We start from the raw sequence: 21,569 nt of genomic DNA on the forward strand, positions 1-21,569 counted from the left end.
GACCGGCCAGAAGAATCCTTCAAATCTGTATTTTGCCACTTATTATCTGTACACACACACATTGCAAGCGTTGAGTTTTAATAGAGAAAGGAACATTAAAACACCAACTTTATGAGATTGCTCTGAGGATACATTGAGATAAAATAAGAATTAAATTCAATGAGGAAAAAAAAAAGTGAAGGCCAGCCAGAAGAACCAAGATGTGGGAACCATTAGATGTAGCAGTAAGCAAAAGGGAAGATTCCAGAAAGATTCTAACTTCCAGCCTGGGAACGGTGGGGGTCCATTCACCGAGATCGGGGGAAATAGCAGAAGGGAGGCTGCGTCAAGCCTCAGGTTCTCAGTCCATCCTGAGATTGAGGTGTTTGTGGGGACTCCCAGGGAATAGGCAGACTTGGCGGTGGACTCTGTGGACTGGGCTCTCAGGGCTGAGCCTGGGACGGTTTCAGAGGAGGAGCACGGATGTGTGGTAAGGTGAGAACGTCTGAGCCAGGTGGCCCGCACTGGGAGCTGGGAGCGAGAGGCCATCGAGAAAGGAATCGAGTCACAGCCAATGGAGTAAGCTGTCACATGGTCCCAGAACATCAACTGCATACAAGGAGACACAGAATTTTTCCATTGATTTTGGCAACAACACGAGAGTTATTTGTGTCTCTAGCTAAAGAGTCTCTGGGACGGGAGAGGTGCCCACAGGGAATCGTGGGGCTGCCTGGGGCAGAAGGCAGGGGCGGGAGGCCAAGAGGAGACACAGCACTGTGTCTGTGCTGAAGAGGAAGAACCAAGGTTGTGGGAGACTGAAGGGGCCCTGAAGGAGGGGTGCACAGGGCAGGGAGGGTCAGGACCCCAGCCATGGCCTCAGGGGAGCACCCCTAGAAAGTGTGAGTGGAGTCCCAGATAGAGTTAGAAATGAGGTACAGTCCAAGCCCACAAGGGGCCATGGGAGGCTGTCCACGTGTGGCCTGACCCACTGCAAGACAAAGACAAGACACCAGGACCGGACTGAGGCCATCTGCATGGCTTACCGCCACTCAGCACAGCTGCAGGAGACCGACCCCAAGACATCTTCCCTGGGAAACCACAGGGGTCAGACACAGCACCGTTACAGATCAGCTAATGCAAGAGAGGGGGCCACATGGTAGCTAACGGCCGGAAGGCTGGGACCCAGTCTGTCCCGCACTCCGCCCGCCAGCAGCGCCTTTCCCAGAGCCTCCAGCAAGCATGCACTTGGACTTCTCTGCCCCCTCACCTCGCCTCTCCCACCACCAGTGATGTGTAGTGCTCCCCAGTGAAGTGTAGTGCTCCCCAGTGTAGTGTAGTGCTCCTCGTTTTCAGTACACAAACGAGCAGTGAAATGGTCAATAAAGACCCCAGCAGGGGGAAGCGCGAAGCCTGGGCAATCCACAGACCAGACAACCACCCTGGATGTCTTGGGAAATTGCTGCAACATTCTGTCTTTCTACTCCACCGCCTTTAAGTCACAAGCAAGAGAAGGCTCTGACAGCTGTTTCTACGCAGAGCCTTTCCCCCTCTTTTCTCTTTTCTTCAGTGGCTTCCTTAACCCCGCCGGGAGCCAGCCCGAACTGGTGCTGGCCTTGATGTGACGCGGTGTACTGGGAGACGTTCCCCATAGGAGCAAACACCCTGTGAAGCTGTTCGTTTGTGAAAACAGTGACAAATGCCATCATAAACTTCTGCGGCGGCAGCTGCCCAGGTGCCATCTAAGCAGGAAAAAAGAGAATGACAGAAGGCAGAATTAGCAGCCTCAGCGAGGTATTGAAGTGGGTAAATCCGGAGCCACGGGACACAGAACTAACATCAGGCCCAGGAAACCCTCAACTGTACATGCTGTCTCTGGCTGGAGACTTCTAGTCGTTTTATCTATTTTTATTCACATCCCAACATAACGTGTGTGTACTGCATTAATAATCTCACTATGTACACAAACTCTTTCTATACACACATATATTAAAAGTGCATGCAATTGACATGCGCGAATGCTGCTCCTGAAATGTTTGCATGGTTACCGCGTGAGCCTCAAAGGCTAGAGGCTGCCCTCCTTGAGGCAGAAGCTGCACCCTGATTGCCCATGGGGTTGATCTACCTCTCAAGGCCTGGCGTGGGCTCAGAAGCGTGTGGAGTGGGCCTGTCCAGAGCAGGAGAAAGCCATCCTTTCCTTCATTCAGTGACCCTCTGCCGTGCTCCACATACACCAGCGAAGCAGCCCACGCAGAGACACAGTCAGCAGCAGAATCGACCTTGTGTCGGATGCCTCGGGAAATAACTGAATTACAGTAAGGAGGCTTGGGGTGCTTGGCCGAGAGGGAGGGAAATTTTGAATGGGTTGGTCAGGGTAGGGCTCCCTGAGAAGGCACCTTCTGTGCAGAGACTGAAGCAGCATGAAGACCTGAGCATCTCAGACTCCCAGGTCATGACGGCGCAGGCAGCAGAACTGTCCCTACAAAGGCCCTGATGGGGAGGGTGTCCAGAGGGCTGGAGAGGCAAGGGAGGGGTCAGTAGGACAGAAGTCGGGCTGAGCAGGGAGGGGACGGACAGGAGTGGGGTGCGGTGTGGGCTCTTGAGGCCCTTGGAAGGTTTGGGCTTTTCTCTAAGTCAACCAAAGATGTATGAGTTTCCTGGGAATATTGTAACAAATCACCACAAACCAGATGGCTTAAAATAACAGCAATGTGTTCTCTCATCGTTCTGGAGGCCAGAGGTCCAAACCAAAGCAGTGGAAGGGCACAGGGCGCGGGCTGGGGAGAATCTTGCTCTGCCTCTGCCACCTCTGGCGGCTGCAGCAGCACTTGGCCTTCCGGGGCCTGTAGACGCCTCACTCCAGCCTCAGCCTTCCTCTTCACATGGCTTCTCTCGTGTCTGTGTCTTCTAAGGACACCAGTTATTAGAATTTGGGCCCACCCCAAGCCAGTACGTTTGCATCTCGATCATTAACTAATTGCACCTGCAAAGCCCTTATGTCCAAATAAAGTCATATGCTGGGTTCTAGGTAGTATTAAAAGATGATTCGATGATGCTTGTTAAAGTACAGTAAGCAAGAGCTCACTGAGGACCCTTGTGATAGGCTCAGGGATCACAGCAACGGGATTGTGCAGTGGGAGAAAGAGACTGGGCTCCGCTCTGCAGACAGCCCAGGCAGGGGAGCATTTACAGCCCAAGAGCAGGGCAGAGCCATGGATGGAAAATTGCTAAGAGGAAACATTCGGGGTAAGGGGGATTCTGGCTAAACCTACCTAATAATCGTAACAATAAACCTAATAGGATTCTTGCTGAAGACAGGCCAGGGTGACCAGACATTGCTGGGGCATGATGGAAAATGAGGAACTCCATCAGACATAGTTGAGGTGGTCACAGGGGGCTTTTGCTAAACTGACACAGCGTGGCTCTCTGCTAAAATGATTTTACAAGAAAGTGCACAGAGGGGCCTAGAAGAAGTTTCGAGGACCTGGCTGAAGTTTGGTCAAGCAAAGAATCTATGTCGGTGGACATGAATTTGGGAGGGATGTAACTTAACCCACTATAGGGAGCCATGGGAGGGCTTTGGGGACAGGCAGGACATGAGCTGACTTGGGTTTCAGAAGGATCCCTCTGGCTGCTGCAGAAGAAGCCTGGAAGGAGAGGCAGAAGTTCAGACATGGCTGCAGTGACCCAGACAAGGGAGGCTGCAGCCTGGGCGGGGCTCTCGCCGTGGAGGTGGGAGAAGCAGTTGCATTCTAGCTCCACCTCAAAGGCAGAGCCGAGAGGGCTTCCTAATGGGCAGGGCTCCTTCGCCTGCTGGCCGGGCTCCCCCAGGCCCATTTCTGTGCTTTGTTTTCAGATGATCCCCACCTGCAGCCTGGCCCTCCTTCACGCATGTTGCAATGCCCGGAGCCCCGACCCATCCTCAGCCTGCTTGGTCCACAATAGCCCGCGGCCCACATGGCCCCATCACCTCACCCTCTCTGGGGTGTGTGTGGTCAGGGGGACAGCTTCTACTGGTCAGGCCAAGGCAAAAAAAAAAAAAAAAAAGCAGATGTGAATCTTGAGAGTAGATGGAAGTGCTGGTCCCTGAGCCCAGGCCACTGTTGCCTTTCTGCAATGATGCAGGGAACAGACAGCCGCAGGTGCACATGGTGACCACCTGATGGGGACAGTGGTCCCTCTGCGTCTTCTAAGCCCCCAAGGTAACTTCATTCCTGATACCTCATGTCCCCTAAAGAGTCATGGGGCACAGGGCAGAAAACATTGCCCGAAAAAGCCTTCCTCTGGGCCCCTTCCAGTGACTCGAACTGTGGAAGATGTGTTCATTACGGGCCACTCAGGAGCTCTGAGGAAGCACAGCTCCTGCTCCACTGCAGAGAGTTTGATCAGGAGCTGCACCTGGCAAGGAACAGAACATCCTCTTGAGAAAAAGGCTGGATTTATTTTAAGGAAAAGCAGCTTGAAAACAATCACTGAGACCGCGTGTGTTCCAGAGGTGGGCATAGAGTGATTTGGGGGAAACACAACAGGTGGGACCCCCTGAGTAAGGCAGCCTCCTAAATATGCAATCCCGGGGTTCAGGCGAGGTCCAGGGAGAGCTCATTTCGTCCCTTCTCTTTTGCATGTCCCTCCGGGGTCGACTGAGCCAGACCCACAATGCTGAGGGCTGGCCAGCCCACGGTCAGCGGTCAGCACTGAGGCTGAATTCATTTGATCTGAGCCCAATGTCAAAGCAAGGGGGGAGGGGCAGCCTTTGAGAGCTGCACTCCCTCTGCCGATCCACCTAGGGAAATTCAGGAAGGGCCCTCCCCACTCCAGCCCCAAATGAAAACTCTCTTGTGATTTTCAAGACTCTCCATTAGAACTGAACCTCCTACTTCTAGCCCAGGTGTGAGGGATGAGTGAGTGTCTGGAAAATGGACATCTGAACCTCATCACTCACAGGCTGAGAGGTGGCAGCTCCAGTGACTCAAGAAGTAGCCCCAAACCAGGCACGGTGGCTCACGCCTGTAATTGCAGCACTTTGGGAGGCCAAGGCAGGTGGATCACCTGAGGTCATGAGTTCAAGACCAGCCCAGCCAACATGATGAAACCCCACCTCTACTAAAAATACAAAAATTAGCCAGGCATGGTGACGGGCACCTGTAATCCCAGCTACTCAGGAGGCTGAGGCAGGAAAATCGCTTGAATCCAGAAGTGGGAGGTTGCAGTGAGCCAAGATCACGTCACTGCACTCCAGCCTGGGTGACAGGGTAAGACTTCGTCCAAGAAAAACAAAGAAGAAGTATCCCCGGGAGAGGGTCCTGCAGCAGGACTCCGCTATCTTCCACTCTAATGGGAGTGGGGCCGCGCTTGCTGCCAGGTGGCCCAGGCAAGAATTAGATGCCCTGGTCAAACCCACTGAGTGAGGGGCATTTTGAGCCTCTTCTCTCTGGTACAGCACCCATGAGCCAGGTTGCTCTGCAGGTTCTTGGTGATGTACGTGTGGGTACAGATCCTGTCACCACAAGAACCCAGACTAGACATGTTTGTGGTTTCTCATCTCAGGAGACAATGAATTTCACACCCTGTCTTCATGTCCAGGTCTCCAGGGGAAGCAAAGGATGCCCAGAATCCTCTCATTGCTGTGGATGGTCAGGACCTCACCTAAAAGAATGATACTGCCTTTTCCCACATGCTCCCTGGGACGGAAGGGCACAGCCATGGTTTTTTTTTAGTATTTTTTCACGTCTGTGACTATACACGTATTTGTACCATTTGTCTTCAATTCTTTTTGGAACAAGACTGGGTTTAAATAAATAGCAAAATAATAATAATATATTCATAGAGTTAGAATCATAGGCTGCTTATAGTTTAATCTTCCTTTCACTTAATATTGTGACATAAGTGTTTCCCCATATTATTATAAATTCCCAAGTCTCATGTTTAATAACCATTATGTTTCTTCAAGGACAGTAATTTAGCAACTTTTTTTCTGTAGTTGGTCACTTATTTCCAGTGTTCCTGGGTTGTAAATGTTTCAGCGAACATATGGACCAAATTATTAATTGTCAAAGCACTCACATTTCCTGTGTCCACAGCCTTGTGCAACAGGGGTTGCAGAAGGAGGAGCTGGCATCATCACTGTCCTTGAGGAATCCGCTATTTATGGGGTGATGAGAGAAGATGATCCATATTAAACAAGGATGGGGCAGTGCAACAGCACATGTAAGTAAGGGGAAAGGCAGCGGTACTAGGAAAGACTTTAAATATATAAATAAAAATATTTTAAATGGCAATGTCAACCATAAGCCAAAGTATGTGTGTGTGTGTGTGTGTGTGTGTGTGTGTGTGTGTGTGTGTGTGTGTGTGTATGTGTTCCAGAGAAAAACTGACATTGACTTGTTGTAAATATTAGTAATAATAGAGCCACCGAAAAGACCTTCCTGACCACACTTTGCGGTGTTGTGGAGGAAGTGGATCCAGGATGCCCTGTTTGTATTAAGCTTCTGGCAGCCAGGAAGGCCTGGAAGGGACACAGGAAGATCGGGTGTGGTACAGGGAGAGAGAACAGCCAGAGTAACCAAGGGTCTCTCTGCACCTGTGTCTGATCCCCTAAGAAGCTATCTGGCCCGGTAAAGATGGTGAAGGTGTTTATCGGCAGATACGGGCCCACTCCCTACGATGCAGGAGCCGGTCTGTACCTACAAGCGGTGCTTCTGCTCCCCACAAGCCAGTGCTCCTGCTCTCCACAAGCCAGTGCTCCTGCTTCCAGCTGCCGAGCGGGTTAACGAACACAGTGCAGGGCAGGTTGCTCTCCTGGCTGTTAAGATCCACAGCTGTAGATGGAACACAACAGACTGTGAAATGCCAATAAATCTGGAGTTGCCTCTCAATTTCACCAATAATAATTAGCAAATTAAAATGGAAATGTCACCACAAACCCATAAAAATTCTTAAGTGCAGCCTGGAAAACTCTCTCAGGAGCAGAAATGGGTTTTACCCATGTAAGACCCAGGGCAGATGTGCTGTCAGGTGTTCCTCAGGACAGCCATATCTCCCAGAGAGCCCAACTCAGGGCTGATGAATCACGGGGCCACTGCCTTTACATGTCAGCAAGCTAACACAACTGTGTAATCAAGCCTGCTTTATGGCGCCTGAAATACGTGGGCAGGGGAGAGACGCCATCACTCTAACGAGGCAGAGGGGAGAGGAAAGCATGCCAGTCACACCCCGACTTCTCTGCAGCCAGCACCCTGGCTGCTATGCAGCCATTTGGCCAAACGAGGGGAGGATTGGGAAGTTATGAGCAAATTGTGTAGCATCTGGCTTGCATTTCAGAGAGTTGGAACCAGGGAATGTCCGCCTGGCACAGCAAAGCCTAACTGTGGAAATCCACTGAACAGGCAACCAATGCTCCTCTCCTGAAGGCCAGTGATTTTCCCTTATGGTGACCATGAGTCCGCCCACAAGAAAACCCAACCTGTGAAAACCCAAATTTCCTGAATCAATGAATGACGAAGAAATGATCTGTGTTGCACAAAATGATTATTTGTTTCCATACAGAATGATACATTTGGCACTCCTTCTAAGCAAGATGAATGGACAGGGACCAGATTTAGCCTCCAGCCTGAAGCAGACAAATATCTATATTCTTCAGAGTTTTCCAGAGACACAGAACCAATATGATGCATCTGTAAATATATGCTTATATAGAAAGAGATTTGATATAAGGAATTGGCTCACGGGATTATGGCAGCCAAGTCCTAAGATCAGCAGAATGAGTCAACAAGCACCCACCCGGGAAGCCAAGGCGTTGGTTCAAATTTTTTAAAAGGATCAAATAAAATGGTCAAGACATGTTTGGACATCAGACAGTGAAGATTAGTGACCCCCTGAGAGATGGGATACAAAAGAAGCAAGCCCCAAGATCACCCCTGCTGACCACCTCACATTGCCTGCTGTGGCACAGACAGAGCACAAAGGATGGCCTCAGCTGAGGAGGCTTAGCTGAGTCTTAGGAGATCAAGGCAGCAAGAGTTTGCAGGACAGGGGACCACAGAATAGAGCTGCATAGAGACAGAGTTCTGGAGATTCACAGATGGCCCCTTTGAGTATTCAGCTGAGCAGTGACTGGCACAGGCCTGGGAGAAAATGACTCAAGTCTATAGAAAGACTCACCCAAGGATTAGCAAGAACAGAGCCCACTGGTGGGGATGCTGCCTGTTAACACCAACTAGACTGGAAAACCTCATCATTTATGGGACTTTGAGCTGACTACCCAGAAGAGTCTTGCTTCAATCATGGAGAATAATTCGTCCTGGACTGAATACAGTCAACAACTTCAGCTTCCACCTTAAGAAACTAGAAAAAGGAGAGAAACTTAAACCCAAAGTAAAAAGAGAGGGAATCATGAGGATCAGAGCAGAAATCAATAATACAGGGGGAAAGTGGGAAATATCAGTGAACTCCAAAGTTGGTCTCTGAGAAAACCAATTAAATTGATCAACCTGATCTGAATAACCAGACTGATCAGAATAGAAAACAGAAAATACACAAGTTACCAAAATCAGGAATGACAGATTCTACAGATGAGTGAGTTTAGCAAGGCTCCATGACACAAGGTCAACAGGCAAAATTTAATTGTACAAACAAAAAACATGAACAGTCCCAACACAATTGGAACAACAAACAATTAGAAATTGAAATTTTAAAAGTGAAACTATATATAATAGCTTCAAAAATGAAATATTTAAAGATAAATACTCTAAAATGAATATTTAGGGATAAATCTAATAAAAGATGTGAAATATCTGTACACTGAAAACTACAAAACACTGCTAAGAGAAATAAAAGACTTCCATCAATGGAACTATATACCATGTTCATGGATGACAAGATGCATTATAGTTAAGATGACAAGCCGGGCATGGTGACTCAGGCCTCACCTCCAATCCCAGCACTTTGGGAGGCCAAGGCAGGTGAATGACTTTAGGCCAGGAGTTCAAGACCAGCCTGGCCAACCTGGTGAAACCCAGCCTCCACTAAAAAAATAAATTAGCTAGGCATGGTGGCACATGCCCATAATCCCAACTACTCAGGAGGCTGAGGCACAAGAATCCCTTGAACCCAGGAGGTGGAGGTTCCCGTGAGCAAAGATTGTGCCACTGCACTCTAGCTAGGCAACAGAGTGAGGCTCTGTCTCAAAAAAAAAAAAAAAGATGATAGCTTTTCCCAGGGGTTCTACTGATTCAAGACAATCCCGTTCAAAATGACAGTAAGCTTTTTATGTAGAAATTGACAAACTGATTCTAAAATTCATATGGAAATGCATGCTAAGGACCAAAATAGCCAAAACCGTGTTGCAAAAGAACTGGTTGATTTCAAGAATTATTATAAAGCTATGGCAATCTTGATAGTTTAGCATTTCTATCAGCATCAATAAATGATCAATGGAATAAAAGAGTTCAGAAATAGATCCGCACATATATGGATAATGGTTGTGGTTTTTTTTTTTTTTTTTTTGCAAAGGTGCAAAGACAATTCAGTAGATAAAGAATAATCTTTTCAACAAATGATACTGAAATGATTGCTTGCCCATATGCAAGACAAAATAAACTTCAATTCATACCTTGCACTCCCTATAAAAATTAACTCAAAATAGGCCTTAGTTCTAAATATAAAACCCAAAAGTATAAAACTATAAAATTCCTGGCAAGAAGGCTTTGTGACCTTGAGGTGGGCAAATATTTTTGGATTTGACACCAAAATCACAATTCATAAAGAAACAAAATGATAAGTTGGACTTCACCAAAATTTAAAACTTTTGTTCTTTGAAAGATATTGTTAATAAAATGAAGAGACAAGCCACAGGCTAAGAAAAGTATAGTTGCAATGTGTCAAAGACCTTGCTAGCTATGTCAGATATTAAACGAAGACCTTCTCTACAGAATATATAAGAAGAATATACTTTTAAAAATAAATGACCCAACTTTTTAAAACTGGAACAATATTTTGAAGCGATACTTCACTAAAAAAGATGTTCAAATGGCAAATAAGCACGTGAAAAGATCCTGAGCATCAGGAGTCACTAGAGAAATGCAAATTAAAACCACAAGGAGATCCTACTACATACACATTGATTACAATGTTTAAAATTGAAAAGATCGACCATAGCAAGCATTCGTACATAGGCAGAGGAACTAGAACTCACACACTGCTGGCAGAAATATAAAATGGCACTCTACTTTGGAAAAGGTTTAGAGTTTCTTAAAAATTAAGTATACACCTACCATATGATTTAGCCTTTCCACACTGACATACCTACATTTACCCAAGAGGAAATAAGTCTTAGGTGCATACAAAGACTTGTGTACCAATATTCCTAATAGCTTTATTTATAATGGTCAAAAATTGGAAACAGGCCAGGCACAGTGGCTCACCCCTGTAATCCCAGCACTTTGGGAGGCCGAGGCAGGTGGATCACCTGAGGTCAGGAGTTTGAGACCAGCCCGGCCAACATGGTGAATCCTCATCTCTACTAAAAATACAAAAATTAGCTGCGCATGGTGGGGGGTGCCTGTAATCCCAGCTACTCGGGAGGATGAGGCATGAGAATCACTTGAATCTGGGAGCTGGAGGTTGTAGTGAGCCAAGATCATGCCACTGCACTCCAGACTGGGTGACAGAGTAAAACTTTGTCTCAAAAAAAAAAAAAAAAAGGAACAATCAGAATGCCCATCATCAGGTGAAGAGTTAAATAAATCCTGGTGTATCTGGAATACTACTCAGCAATAAACAAAACTGAACTACTGTGACATGTTAAAACATGAATGAATGTCAGATTAAGCTTAATGAAAGAAGCAAGACCTACCCCCAAAAAATAAAAGAGTGCATCCTGTATTATTCCAGTTCTATAAAATTCTACAAAATACTAATGTATAGTGACAGAAAGCAGATCAGTGGTAGTGGCTAGGAACAGTGAGGGAAGGGAACATGGGAGGGGCTTCAAATGACCAGGAGGAAGTTCTCAGGGATAACAAATGTGCTCATCACTGCTATCGATGTGGTCATGTATTAGTTCACAAGGGCAGCGGTAACAAAGTACCTCAAACTGAATGGCTTCAATACACAGATTTCTTTTCTGTCTTGGAGGCCAGAAGCTCAGAATCAAAGTGTCAGCTGGGTTGCTTCCTTCTGAGGCCTCTCTTCCGGGTGTATAGGTGGTCGTCTTCTCCACATGTCTCCTCATCTTCCCTCTGTGTGTATCTGCCCTAATCTCATCTTCTATAAGGACATCAGTCAGATGGGATAAGAGGTATACCCAATACCTCATTTTAACTCGCTTGTACCTTTAAAGACCCCATCTCAAAATACAGTCACATTCTCAGATACCAAGACAAATGTCTCAACAAATGTCCAGATGGGAGGACACAGCTCAGCCGTTATATACCTTAAATATGTATAGTTTATTCTGTGCTAATTATACCTCAGTGAAGCTTTTTTAAATTAAATATATATGTATATATTATTTTCAGATTGTTTTAGTGTGTTTGTTTAATAAGGAACTCTTTCATTGCATGGGATTTGGTTCATCAAAGCATGGTTTGAACATAGTTGTTAAGGAATAAAATTGCTTCATATTAAAGCCTGTCTGTAACTTTTCCCCATTTCTTTGTAACTTTTCATGCTTTGCTGTACTATCTTAAACCCTCGGAGACTGAACTGCGTTCTGTTGCGTATGGAAGACAGACAGGATGGTCAGAGCTCTCCGTGGTCCTGAAAAATAAGGGCTGGAAGAGGAAGGCAGCTGTTTCCACACTCAGCTTGGGTTAGCAGGGCCGTCTCTTGCTAACCCCTGAGCTTCGCTTCTCAGATGCTCTGGTAGCTAAACAATATCCATGAGAGTCTTCACTGGCCCAAATCAGGGATGTATAGCTCCCCTGGGATGATTTGTGATTCCTAGAAAGGAGAGCTAAGCTCATCATCATCCTTAATTGTCGTCCAAAAATTCCCACCTTCAATCTGTCTACAAATGTCAGATGTGCCTTACGTCACAATCATTTTCAAGAAGACTGGAAAAACTGTTTTGCAGAGTTTGTCTGTTCTATCAGTCCTTCCCAGAAGATGTCTCTGCTCTCTGATTTGCCTAAGGAAACACAGGACCTCCCTTCAGGTGGTGCTACGGCTCAGAAAAGTGATTGGACCTGGGGGAGAAGGGCGCCATCAAATTCAGACAGGTAAGTTAACGAAGACAGCCCTTTCCTGCGCGCACCAGGTGCGTGCTCTGCGCTCGGGCAGGCTGCCCTGCAATTGGTTGGCGTCTCCGGGACGGGTTTGAAACTTGGCGGTTAAAGCCCCGGCTGGGACAGGGCGGCGGGAGACCCGGGGAGAACGGGGAAGGGACATTTCGTTTGAGACGGTGCTGGGATGGGATCATGAAGGAAGAGGTGAAGGGAATTCCTGTAAGAGTGGCGCTGCGTTGTCGCCCTCTGGTCCCCAAAGAGATTAGCGAGGGCTGCCAGATGCGCCTTTCCTTCGTGCCCGGGGAGCCTCAGGTGGTGGTTGGTACTGATAAATCCTTCACCTACGATTTTGTGTTTGATCCTTCAACTGAACAGGAAGAAGTCTTCAATACAGCAGTGGCGCCACTCATAAAAGGCGTATTTAAAGGATGTAATGCAACGGTCCTGGCCTATGGGCAGACTGGCTCTGGAAAAACCTATTCGATGGGAGGTGCGTACACTGCAGAGCAAGAGAATGAACCGACAGTTGGGGTTATTCCTAGGGTAGTACAACTGCCCTTCAAAGAAATTGATCAAAAGAGTGACTTTGAAAGTGTCTTACTTAGAGATTTACAATGAAGAAATTTTGGATCTTCTGTGCCCATCTCGTGAGATATCTCAAATAAACATACAGGAGGATCCTAAGGAAGGCGTAAAGATTGTGGGACTCACTGAGAAGACTGTTTTAGTTGCCTTGGATACTGTTTCCTGTCTGGAAAACGGCAACCACTCTAGGACTGTGGCCTCCACAGCTACGAACTCCCAGTCATCCCGATCTCATGCCATCTTTACAATCTCCATAGAGCAAAGAAAGAAAAGTGACAAGAACAGCAGCTTTCGCTCCAAGCTGCATCTTGTAGACCTCGCTGGGTCAGAAAGACAGAAGAAAACCAAGGCTGAAGGAGATCGTCTGAAAGAGGGTATTAATATTAACCGAGGCCTCCTATGCTTGGTAAATGTAATCAGTGCTCTTGGAGATGACAAAAAGGGTGGATTTGTGCCCTACAGAGATTCCAAGTTGACTCGACTGCTTCAAGATTCTCTGGGAGGTAATAGTCATACTCTTATGATAGCCTGTGTGAGTCCTGCTGACTCCAATCTAGAAGAAACATTAAATACCCTTCGCTATGCTGACAGAGCAAGAAAAATCAAGAACAAACCTATTGTTAATATTGATCCCCAGACGGCTGAACTTAATCATCTAAAGCAACAGGTACAACAGCTACAGGTCCTGTTGCTACAAGCCCATGGAGGTACCCTGCCTGGATCTATAAATATGGAACCATCAGAGAATCTGCAGTCCCTGATGGAGAAGAATCAGTCCCTGGTAGAGGAGAATGAAAAATTAAGTCATGGTCTGAGCGAAGCAGCTGGTCAGACAGCCCAGGTGTTGGAGAGGATCATTTTGACAGAGCAAGCGAATGAAGAAATGAACGCCAAGCTAGAAGAGCTCAGGCAGCATGCGGCCTGCAAACTGAATCTTCAAAAGCTAGTGGAGACTTTGGAAGGTGAGGAATTGAAAGAAAATGTAGAGATAATTTGTAAACTGCAGCAATTGGTTACCCAGTTATCGGATGAAACTGTTGCTTGCATGGCTGCAGCCATTGACACTGCAGTGGAACAAGAAGCCCAAGTGGAAACCAGTCCAGAGATGAGCAGGTCTTCTGACACTTTTACCACTCAGCATGCTCTCCGTCAAGTGCAGATGTCTAAGGAGCTCATTGAGTTGAATAAAGCCCTTGCACTGAAAGAGGCCCTGGCTATGAAGATGACTCAGAATTACAGCCAACTACAGCCCATTCAATTCCAATACTAGGATAACATAAAAGTTCTAGAATTAGAAGTCATCAATCTGCAAAAGGAAAAGGAAGAATTGGTTCTTGAACTTCAGATAGCAAAGAAGGATGTCAACCCAGCCAAGTTGAGTGAGCGCCACCGCAAACGTCTCCAGGAGCTGGAGGGTCAAATCGCTGATCTGAAGAAGAAACTGAATGAGCAGTCCAAACTTCTGAAACTAAAGTAATCCACAGAGCATACTGTCTCCAAACTGAACCAGGAGATATGGATGATGAAAAACCAGCGGGTACAGTTAATGTGTCAAATGAAAGAGGATGCTGAGAAGTTCAGACAGTGGAAGCAGAAAAAAAGACAAAGAAGTAATACAGTTAAAAGAACAAGACCATAAGAGGCAATATGAGCTGCTGAAACTTGAAAGAAACTTCCAGAAACAATCCTATGTGCTCAGACGTAAAACAGAGGAGGCAGCAGCTGCCAATAAGCGTCTCAAGGATGCTCTCCAGAAACAACAGGAGGTCGCAGATAAGCGGAAAGAGACTCAGAGCCGTGGAATGGAAAGCACTGCAGCTCGAGTGAAAAATTGGCTTGGAAATGAAAGTGAGGTTATGGTTAGTACTGAGGAAGCCAAACACCATCTGAATGACCTCCTTGAAGACAGAAAGATCCTGGCTCAAGATGTGGCTCAACTCAAAGAAAAAAAGGAATCTGGGGAGAATCCACCTCCTAAACTCCGGAGGCATACATTCTCCCTTACTGAAGTGCGTGGTCAAGTTTCAGAGTCAGAAGATTCTATTACAAAGCAGATTGAAAGCCTAGAGACTGAAATGGAATTCAGGAGTGCTCAGATTGCTGACCTACAGCAGAAGCTGCTAGATGCAGAAAGTGAGGACAGACTAAAACAACACTGGGAGAATATTGCCACCATTGTGGAAGCCAAGTATGCCCTGAAATATTTGATTGGAGAGCTGGTCTCCTCCAAAATACAGGTCAGCAAACTTGAAAGCAGCCTGAAATAGAGCAAGGCCACCTGTGCTGACATGCAGAAGATGCTGTTTGAGGAACAAAATCATTTTGCTGAGATAGAGACAGAGTTACAAGCTGAGCTAGTCAGAATGGAACAACAGCACCAGGAGAAGGTGCTGTACCTTCTCAGCCAGCTGCAGCAATGCCAAATGGCAGAGAAACAGTTACAGGAATCAATCAGTGAAAAGGAACAGCAGCTGCTGAGCCCACTGAAGTGTCAGGATGAAGAACTTGAGAAGATGCGAGAAGTGTGTGAGCAAAATCAGCAGCTTCTCCAAGAGAATGAAATCATCAAGCAGAAACTGACCCTCCTCCAGGAAGCCAGCAGACAGAAACCTCTTCCTAAGGATGCCCTCCTATCTCCAGACTCTTCTTTTGAATATATCCCACCTAAGCCAAAACCTTCTCGTGTTGAAGAAAAGTTCCTGGAGCAAAGCATGGACATCGAGGATCTAAAATATTGTTCAGGGGCCAGGCGCGGTGGCTCACGCCTGTGGTCCCAGCACTTTGGGAGGCCGAGGCGGGTGGATCATGAAGTCAAGAGATCAAGACCATCCTGGTCAACAAGGCGAAACCCCGTCTCTACTAAAACTACAAAAAATTAGCTGGGCATGGTGGCGCGTGCCTGTAATCCCAGCTACTCAGGAGGCTGAGGCAGGAGAATTGCCTGAACCCAGGAGGCGGAGGTTGCGGTGAGCCGAGATCGCGCCATTGCACTCCAGCCTGGGTAACAAGAGCGAAACTCCGTCTCAAAAAATAAATAAATAAATAAATAAATAATAAATAAAATATTGTTCGGAGCATTCTGTCAATGAGCATGAGGATGGTGATGGTGACAGTGATGAGGGGGATGATGAGGAATGGAAGCCAACAAAATTAGTTAAGGTGTCCAGGAAGAACATCCAAGGGTGTTCCTGCAAGGGCTGGTGTGGAAACAAGCAGTGTGGGTGCAGGAAACAAAAGTCAGACTGTGGTGTGGACTGTAGCTGTGACCCCACAAAGTGTCAGAACCGCCAGCAAGGCAAGAATAGCTTGAGCACAGTTGAACGGACCCAGGATTTGGAAGGCTCCTTCAAACTGGAGGATCCTACCAAGGTGACTCCAGGATTGAGCTTCTTTAACCCTGTCTGTGCCACCCCCAATAGCAAGCTCCTGAAAGAGATGTGTGACGTGAAGCAAGTGCTGTCAAAGAAGACTGCCTCACCTCCCTCTCCTTTTGACCTCCCAGAGTTGAAACACGTAGCAACAGAATACCAAGAAAATAAGGCTCCAGGGAAGAAAAAGAAACGAGCTCTGGCCGGCAACACCAGCGTCTTCTCTGGCTGCTCCCCTATTGAAGAAGAGGCCCACTGAAGTTGGAGTCATCATCTCTACCCCCAGTCTGGCCTGGGAGATGCTTTCAGGTTGCAGCCAGAAGGGGTTTTTTAAATGACTCCTCTGGATTTCAGTTTTCTTGCTGTTGTAAAAAGGAATAAAGTGTTTCTGAAAAGAAGGTAACCTTTGTTGGATGCTGGCCCTCAGCCTCCAGCCCCAGACTACTGTTCTCTGTTCTTCAGAAGGGTGCTAAGCCACCTACTGGAGAGAGAACCAACTGACTTTCCTAATGACTCATCAGGAACCAGCCCTCAGTATGGTCTCGTTCTTTCTTATTTGTGAGTGGTTCAGGCTATCTCCTGATGACTTTCCTATCATTTGGTCGTCTCTGTTTAATGGAGGAGCCTGGCCTAGGATGGAGGCCTGGCTTAGATCTTTCACTCCACCTCAGGAATGGGGTTGTGATCTTTTCCGTCCTGACCCTCTCTGACTTGCAAGTGTTTCAATAGTACTCTTGACTGTCTGCCACGTTGTTGAAGTAAATGAACTATTTTTAAATGTTAAGTAAGTAAATAAACCTTAGCTCATCTACCAAAAAAAAAAAAGACAGCCCTTTCTCCAGCATCCCCTACCCCATGGCTCCATCTCATTATCCTGTTCATTTCCTGCGTGGCATGTAGCACAATATGCCAGTGTCACTTACTGGAATCTAAGCCCTATAAAAGCAGGGACCTTGTTTTTCTCATCTGTTGGTTTATCCCAAATACCTAGCAAAACCCGACATATGGCAAACTCTCCATAAATGTTTGTTAAATGAGTAAATTGGGCTGTAAACTCTTATGGGAAGCCCTGAACCACTGGACTGCTGCGGCCTGGATGGAGTCCACTTGTTGTTTCCCCTTTACGTATAGCAGGAGGCTTAAAATTTGCTTTAGGAGGCGCGTGGGATGTTCAGGAGTGGATACGTGGGCCCTCGAACCTACGCTAATCAGTATAATTCATTTCTCCGTGTTTCGTAGATTGTGGTTCCATGAAAATTTTTGTCCATGAAAAAGGAATACCACTGTTTTTGAAATGTATACAACCCACCAATCTCAACTTGAGAAAGAAATAATTCCGTTTTAGATTGTATTTACTTGCAAAGCCAAAGCAAGGACATCCTTCAGGATGGTATTCTCTTCAAGATACTCACAACTGCAGTCTGCAAGCATTCTCAGTCTTACTCCACATTAAGGAAGTTTTACAAGCCAACGGATTTGTTGACTCTAGAGTCTGAGGTAGGAGGTTGGACAGAACAGTCTCTAAGTTCCTAAATTTGGTTTTTTTGTTTTTTTTTCTTATTTCATTGGAGCCTCACTCACCTCCTCTGCTTTCATCAAAGGCTGTGTGAGACGGTTATCATGCTGCCCAGATACAAAGCAAATGAGAAGAAAAGAGGTGGCAGAGACAGCTGAAAGGAAACGTGGCTGTCTGCAGAGAATGGGATGGGTGGAAGTTGGCAGGGATGACAAGGTAGATGCGTGGTGCTAGAGAGCCAGGGTTCCATGAATACAGAGAACAGGGAGAGATAACTGGCTTCGTGTCCCAAATGCAAGTGGCTCCTTGTTTTCCCATCCTTCTCCTCTGTAATGAGCAATCTGAACTTTTCCTGTATGCCCATTTCATCACCTAACAGCTCAGATCAGGTCTCTTTTCTGGTTGATAAAATCCAATGCTACTGCATGATGCGGCATCTTTCATGGGACACACTGCCCATCCACCATCTCCATGCCGCAGGAGTGGAGCTGGCCTACGCCTCTCTCCCACCCAGTCCTGCTGCAGAGTGGTGCCTGTTTATGGGACAAAGTGTCCCCAACACAATACACAGGACAAGATTCTAGCATTGGCTCCTGGATACATTTGACAAATAGACTATTCAGTGCTGAAAATTGGGCATGAGCAGCCCTCTGAGATGGGCCAAGCCCTCACCATAAAGTCAAGGGTTGACATGTCCAGATGGGAGCTTTATCTCTGCAAATATAAGATCTAGTCTTCTGGTAGAGAGTGACAGACTGACTACTAAGTTTTATCACCCGATGAGCATTATTCTTTGTAGTCCCAGTAAAATGACAGACCAATAATGACCAGCAGGCAGAGAGGCACATGCAGGGCTCCTGTTGGGAAAATACTGAAGGGCTGCCCTTGAAAACCCTCCCTGAAGAGCTATTCTGATGCTAACCCTCCTAAGACCTCAGATCTTTCAACACAACTTGAGTACCATTTGATCTCACACCACCCAATCCCAGACCCACCTGCATGAGTCCTGCTTAGGCTGAATCAGCCTTTACTGGAACAGGCCTGGTTGGGTGGCCTGTTCCAACTTTGAACTGCTCAGACTTTGAGAAATCCCTTCCTTTTGACCGATGGAAATCTCCTTCTCTGAAACCTCAAGTCTGCCCTCTACGATCACACATAGAAATGGTTTATTTCCTGTCTGTAGAAATATACATCCAATATTCAAACTACCCTACTCTTCTGTTGCAAGATAAACATATCATGCTGAGTCATCCCTTTTTAGAACCTGGTCAGCTTTATAAATGACATATTTAAATGTGGTATTAAACACTGAACAGATCACAAGTATGTCTGACCCATATGAAATACAATGAGACCATGCGCTCCCTGGTTCTGGATGCTCCAATTCAAATGCTTTTTGGCCTGGCATTTCCAGAATGTGCATCTACTTTTATCTCTGATTTAGAAATTGCAATATTCTCTCTCTCTCTGTTTTCTTTTTTTTTTTTTTTTTTTTTTTTTTTTTTTTTTTGAGATCTCAGCTCACTGTAACCTCCGCTTCCCAGGTTCAAACAATTCTCTGCCTCAGCCTCCTGAGGAGCTGGAATAATAAGCGCCCACCACCACACCCGGCTAATTTTTTGTATTTTTAGTAGAGGTGGAGTTTCACCATCTTGACCAGGCTGGTCTTGAACTCCTGACCTTGTGATCCACCCACCTGAGCCTCCAAAAGTGCTGGAATTACAGGCATAAGCCACCATGCCTGGCCGTGTGTTTCTTTTTTTAAGTTTTAGGGTACATGTGCAAATTTGTTACATAGGTAAACATGCGCCATGATGGTTTGCTGCACCTATTAACCCATCACCTATGTATTAAGCCCTGCATGCATTAGCTATTTTTCCTAATTCTCTCCCTCCCCCCACCCCTCAACATGGTCCAGTGTGTGTGTTGTTCCTCTGTCCGTGTGTTCTCATTGTTCAACTCCCAATTATAAGTGAGAACAAGCAGCGTTTGGTTCTCTGTTCCTGCATTAGTTTGCTGAGAATAATGGCTTCCAGCTTCATTCATGTCCCTGCAAAAGACATGATCTCATTCCTTTTTATGGCTGTATAATATCCCATGGTGATATGTACCAAATTTTCTTTATTCAGCCTATCATTGATGGGCATTTGGGTTGATTTCATGTCTTTGCTATTGTGAATAGTGCTGCAGTGAGCATATGAGTGAATGTATTTTTATAACAGAATGATTTATATTCCTTTGGGTATATACCCAGTAATAGGACTGGTAGGTCAAATGATATTTTTGGTTCTAGACCTTTGAGGAATCTCCACCCTGTATTCCACAATGTTTAAAACCCAAAACTATAAAAACCCTAGAAAAAAGTCTAGGCAATACCATTCAGGACATAGGCATAGGCAAAGACTTCGTGAAGAAATTGCCAAAAGCAATTGCAATAAAAGCAAAAATTGATAAATGGGATCTAATTAAACTAAAGAGATTCTGCACAGCAAAAGAAACAAGATCAGAGTGAACAGGCAACCCACAGAGTGCGAGAAAATTTTTACAATCCATCCATCTGAAAAAGGTCTAATATCCAGAGTCTACAGGGAACTTAAATTTACAAGGAAAAAACAACCTCATTAAAAAGTGGGCAAAGGACATGAACAGACACTTCTCAAAAAAAGACATTCATGCAGCCAACAAACATGTGAAGGAAAGCTCAGCATCACTGATCATTAGAGAAATGCAAATCAAAACCACAGTGAGACACTATCTTATGCCAGTCAGAATGGCGATTATTAAAAAGTCAAGAAACAACAGATGCTGGCGAGGTTACAGAGAAACAGTAACACTTCTACACTGTTGGGAATGTAAATTAGTTCAACCACTGTGAAACATTTTCTTCTCTCTATTTTTCTGGAGCCTCTCCCATTCTCTGTGACTCCTCAGATCACCAGTGCTGTCTGTAATTAAACTGCAGCCTCTGTGCTCTCATGTGACTGGCTGAGACATAAATCAGAGGCATAAATCAGCCCGAGCAAAGCCCTCAGGTGTTCTTCCTCCTGCTTAAGTCAAGCTTCATGCACGGGTTCCTTTTTCTTTCAAATGAAATTCATCAGGACAAACTTTCTACTCACCCATTTCACTGATGGTAAAAGCAAGTCAGCATCATAGCAATTCCCGAAGGCCCAAGGCCAGTTGGTAGTAAACTCTTTATCATAACCCAAATCTTCAAGCTCCCAGCACTGAGCCTCATCATTAGGAAGAATGATCCTTTGCTGTTCTGAAACACCCCTCCCATAGAAACAACTGCAGACATAGAAGGTGGCTGTCAATCATGATCACTATCCTTGGTGGGGAGGGTGAAAGATGTGGGCCCAATAAGAGAACATTTGGAGACTGCAGGAAGGACTGAGCCTAGGGGTGAAAAGGGAGCTTCTGCTCTCTGAACTCTCCCAGGCCTCCCGGCTCTGCCCCAGGGGTCAGGCAATGTCACTCCTCGGAACACAGGGAGAATATTGGCTGTGGATAATACAATTCTAAAACACAGCCCCTAGTTGGTCCCTCCCTATGCCAGCACTGGGGCAGGAGCCTCTGAAAACAAATGAGTCATGCCGTGCACGCTGCAATGGGGCCCGAAGGTGGCAGGAACCAGGACTTTCCAGTGACTTTAATGTCCCTTTTCAGAATGGCTGTAAAGAAAACAAGACATAAAATGCCTCCCCTGTATAATTTGCTGGTTTATAGGTGGTTTCATCACTTTTAAACGGCTACCCAAAGTGCTCTTTACAGTCCTCTTATGACTGGTAATGAAAGCTCCAGGAAGAGCCCAAAGAGCCCAGGAAATAGGGAGGCTCCCAGGACGGTTCCCACTCCCTCCTGCCCCGTGGCCAGGCAGCGGCGGGGGGCTGCAGGGCA

At 46.2% G+C, this 21,569-nt stretch overlaps 1 protein-coding gene across 1 annotated transcript; it reads left to right on the forward strand.

Moving 5' to 3' along the window:
• Window positions 1–12,255: 12,255 nt before the first annotated feature.
• Window positions 12,256–16,529, forward strand: LOC116539354 (chromosome-associated kinesin KIF4A-like). The gene is given in 4 exon segments (XM_032262219.1): window positions 12,256–12,787; window positions 12,789–14,379; window positions 14,381–15,529; window positions 15,861–16,529. Coding segments are annotated over 4 exon segments (3,687 nt in total). The 5' UTR covers window positions 12,256–12,392; the 3' UTR covers window positions 16,413–16,529.
• The last annotated feature ends 5,040 nt before the right edge of the window (window positions 16,530–21,569 follow it).

This window comes from Sapajus apella, unplaced genomic scaffold (genome assembly GCF_009761245.1).
Source record: "Sapajus apella isolate SASKATOON/1434 unplaced genomic scaffold, GSC_monkey_1.0 scaffold127, whole genome shotgun sequence".
Classification (NCBI taxonomy): domain Eukaryota; kingdom Metazoa; phylum Chordata; class Mammalia; order Primates; family Cebidae; genus Sapajus; species Sapajus apella.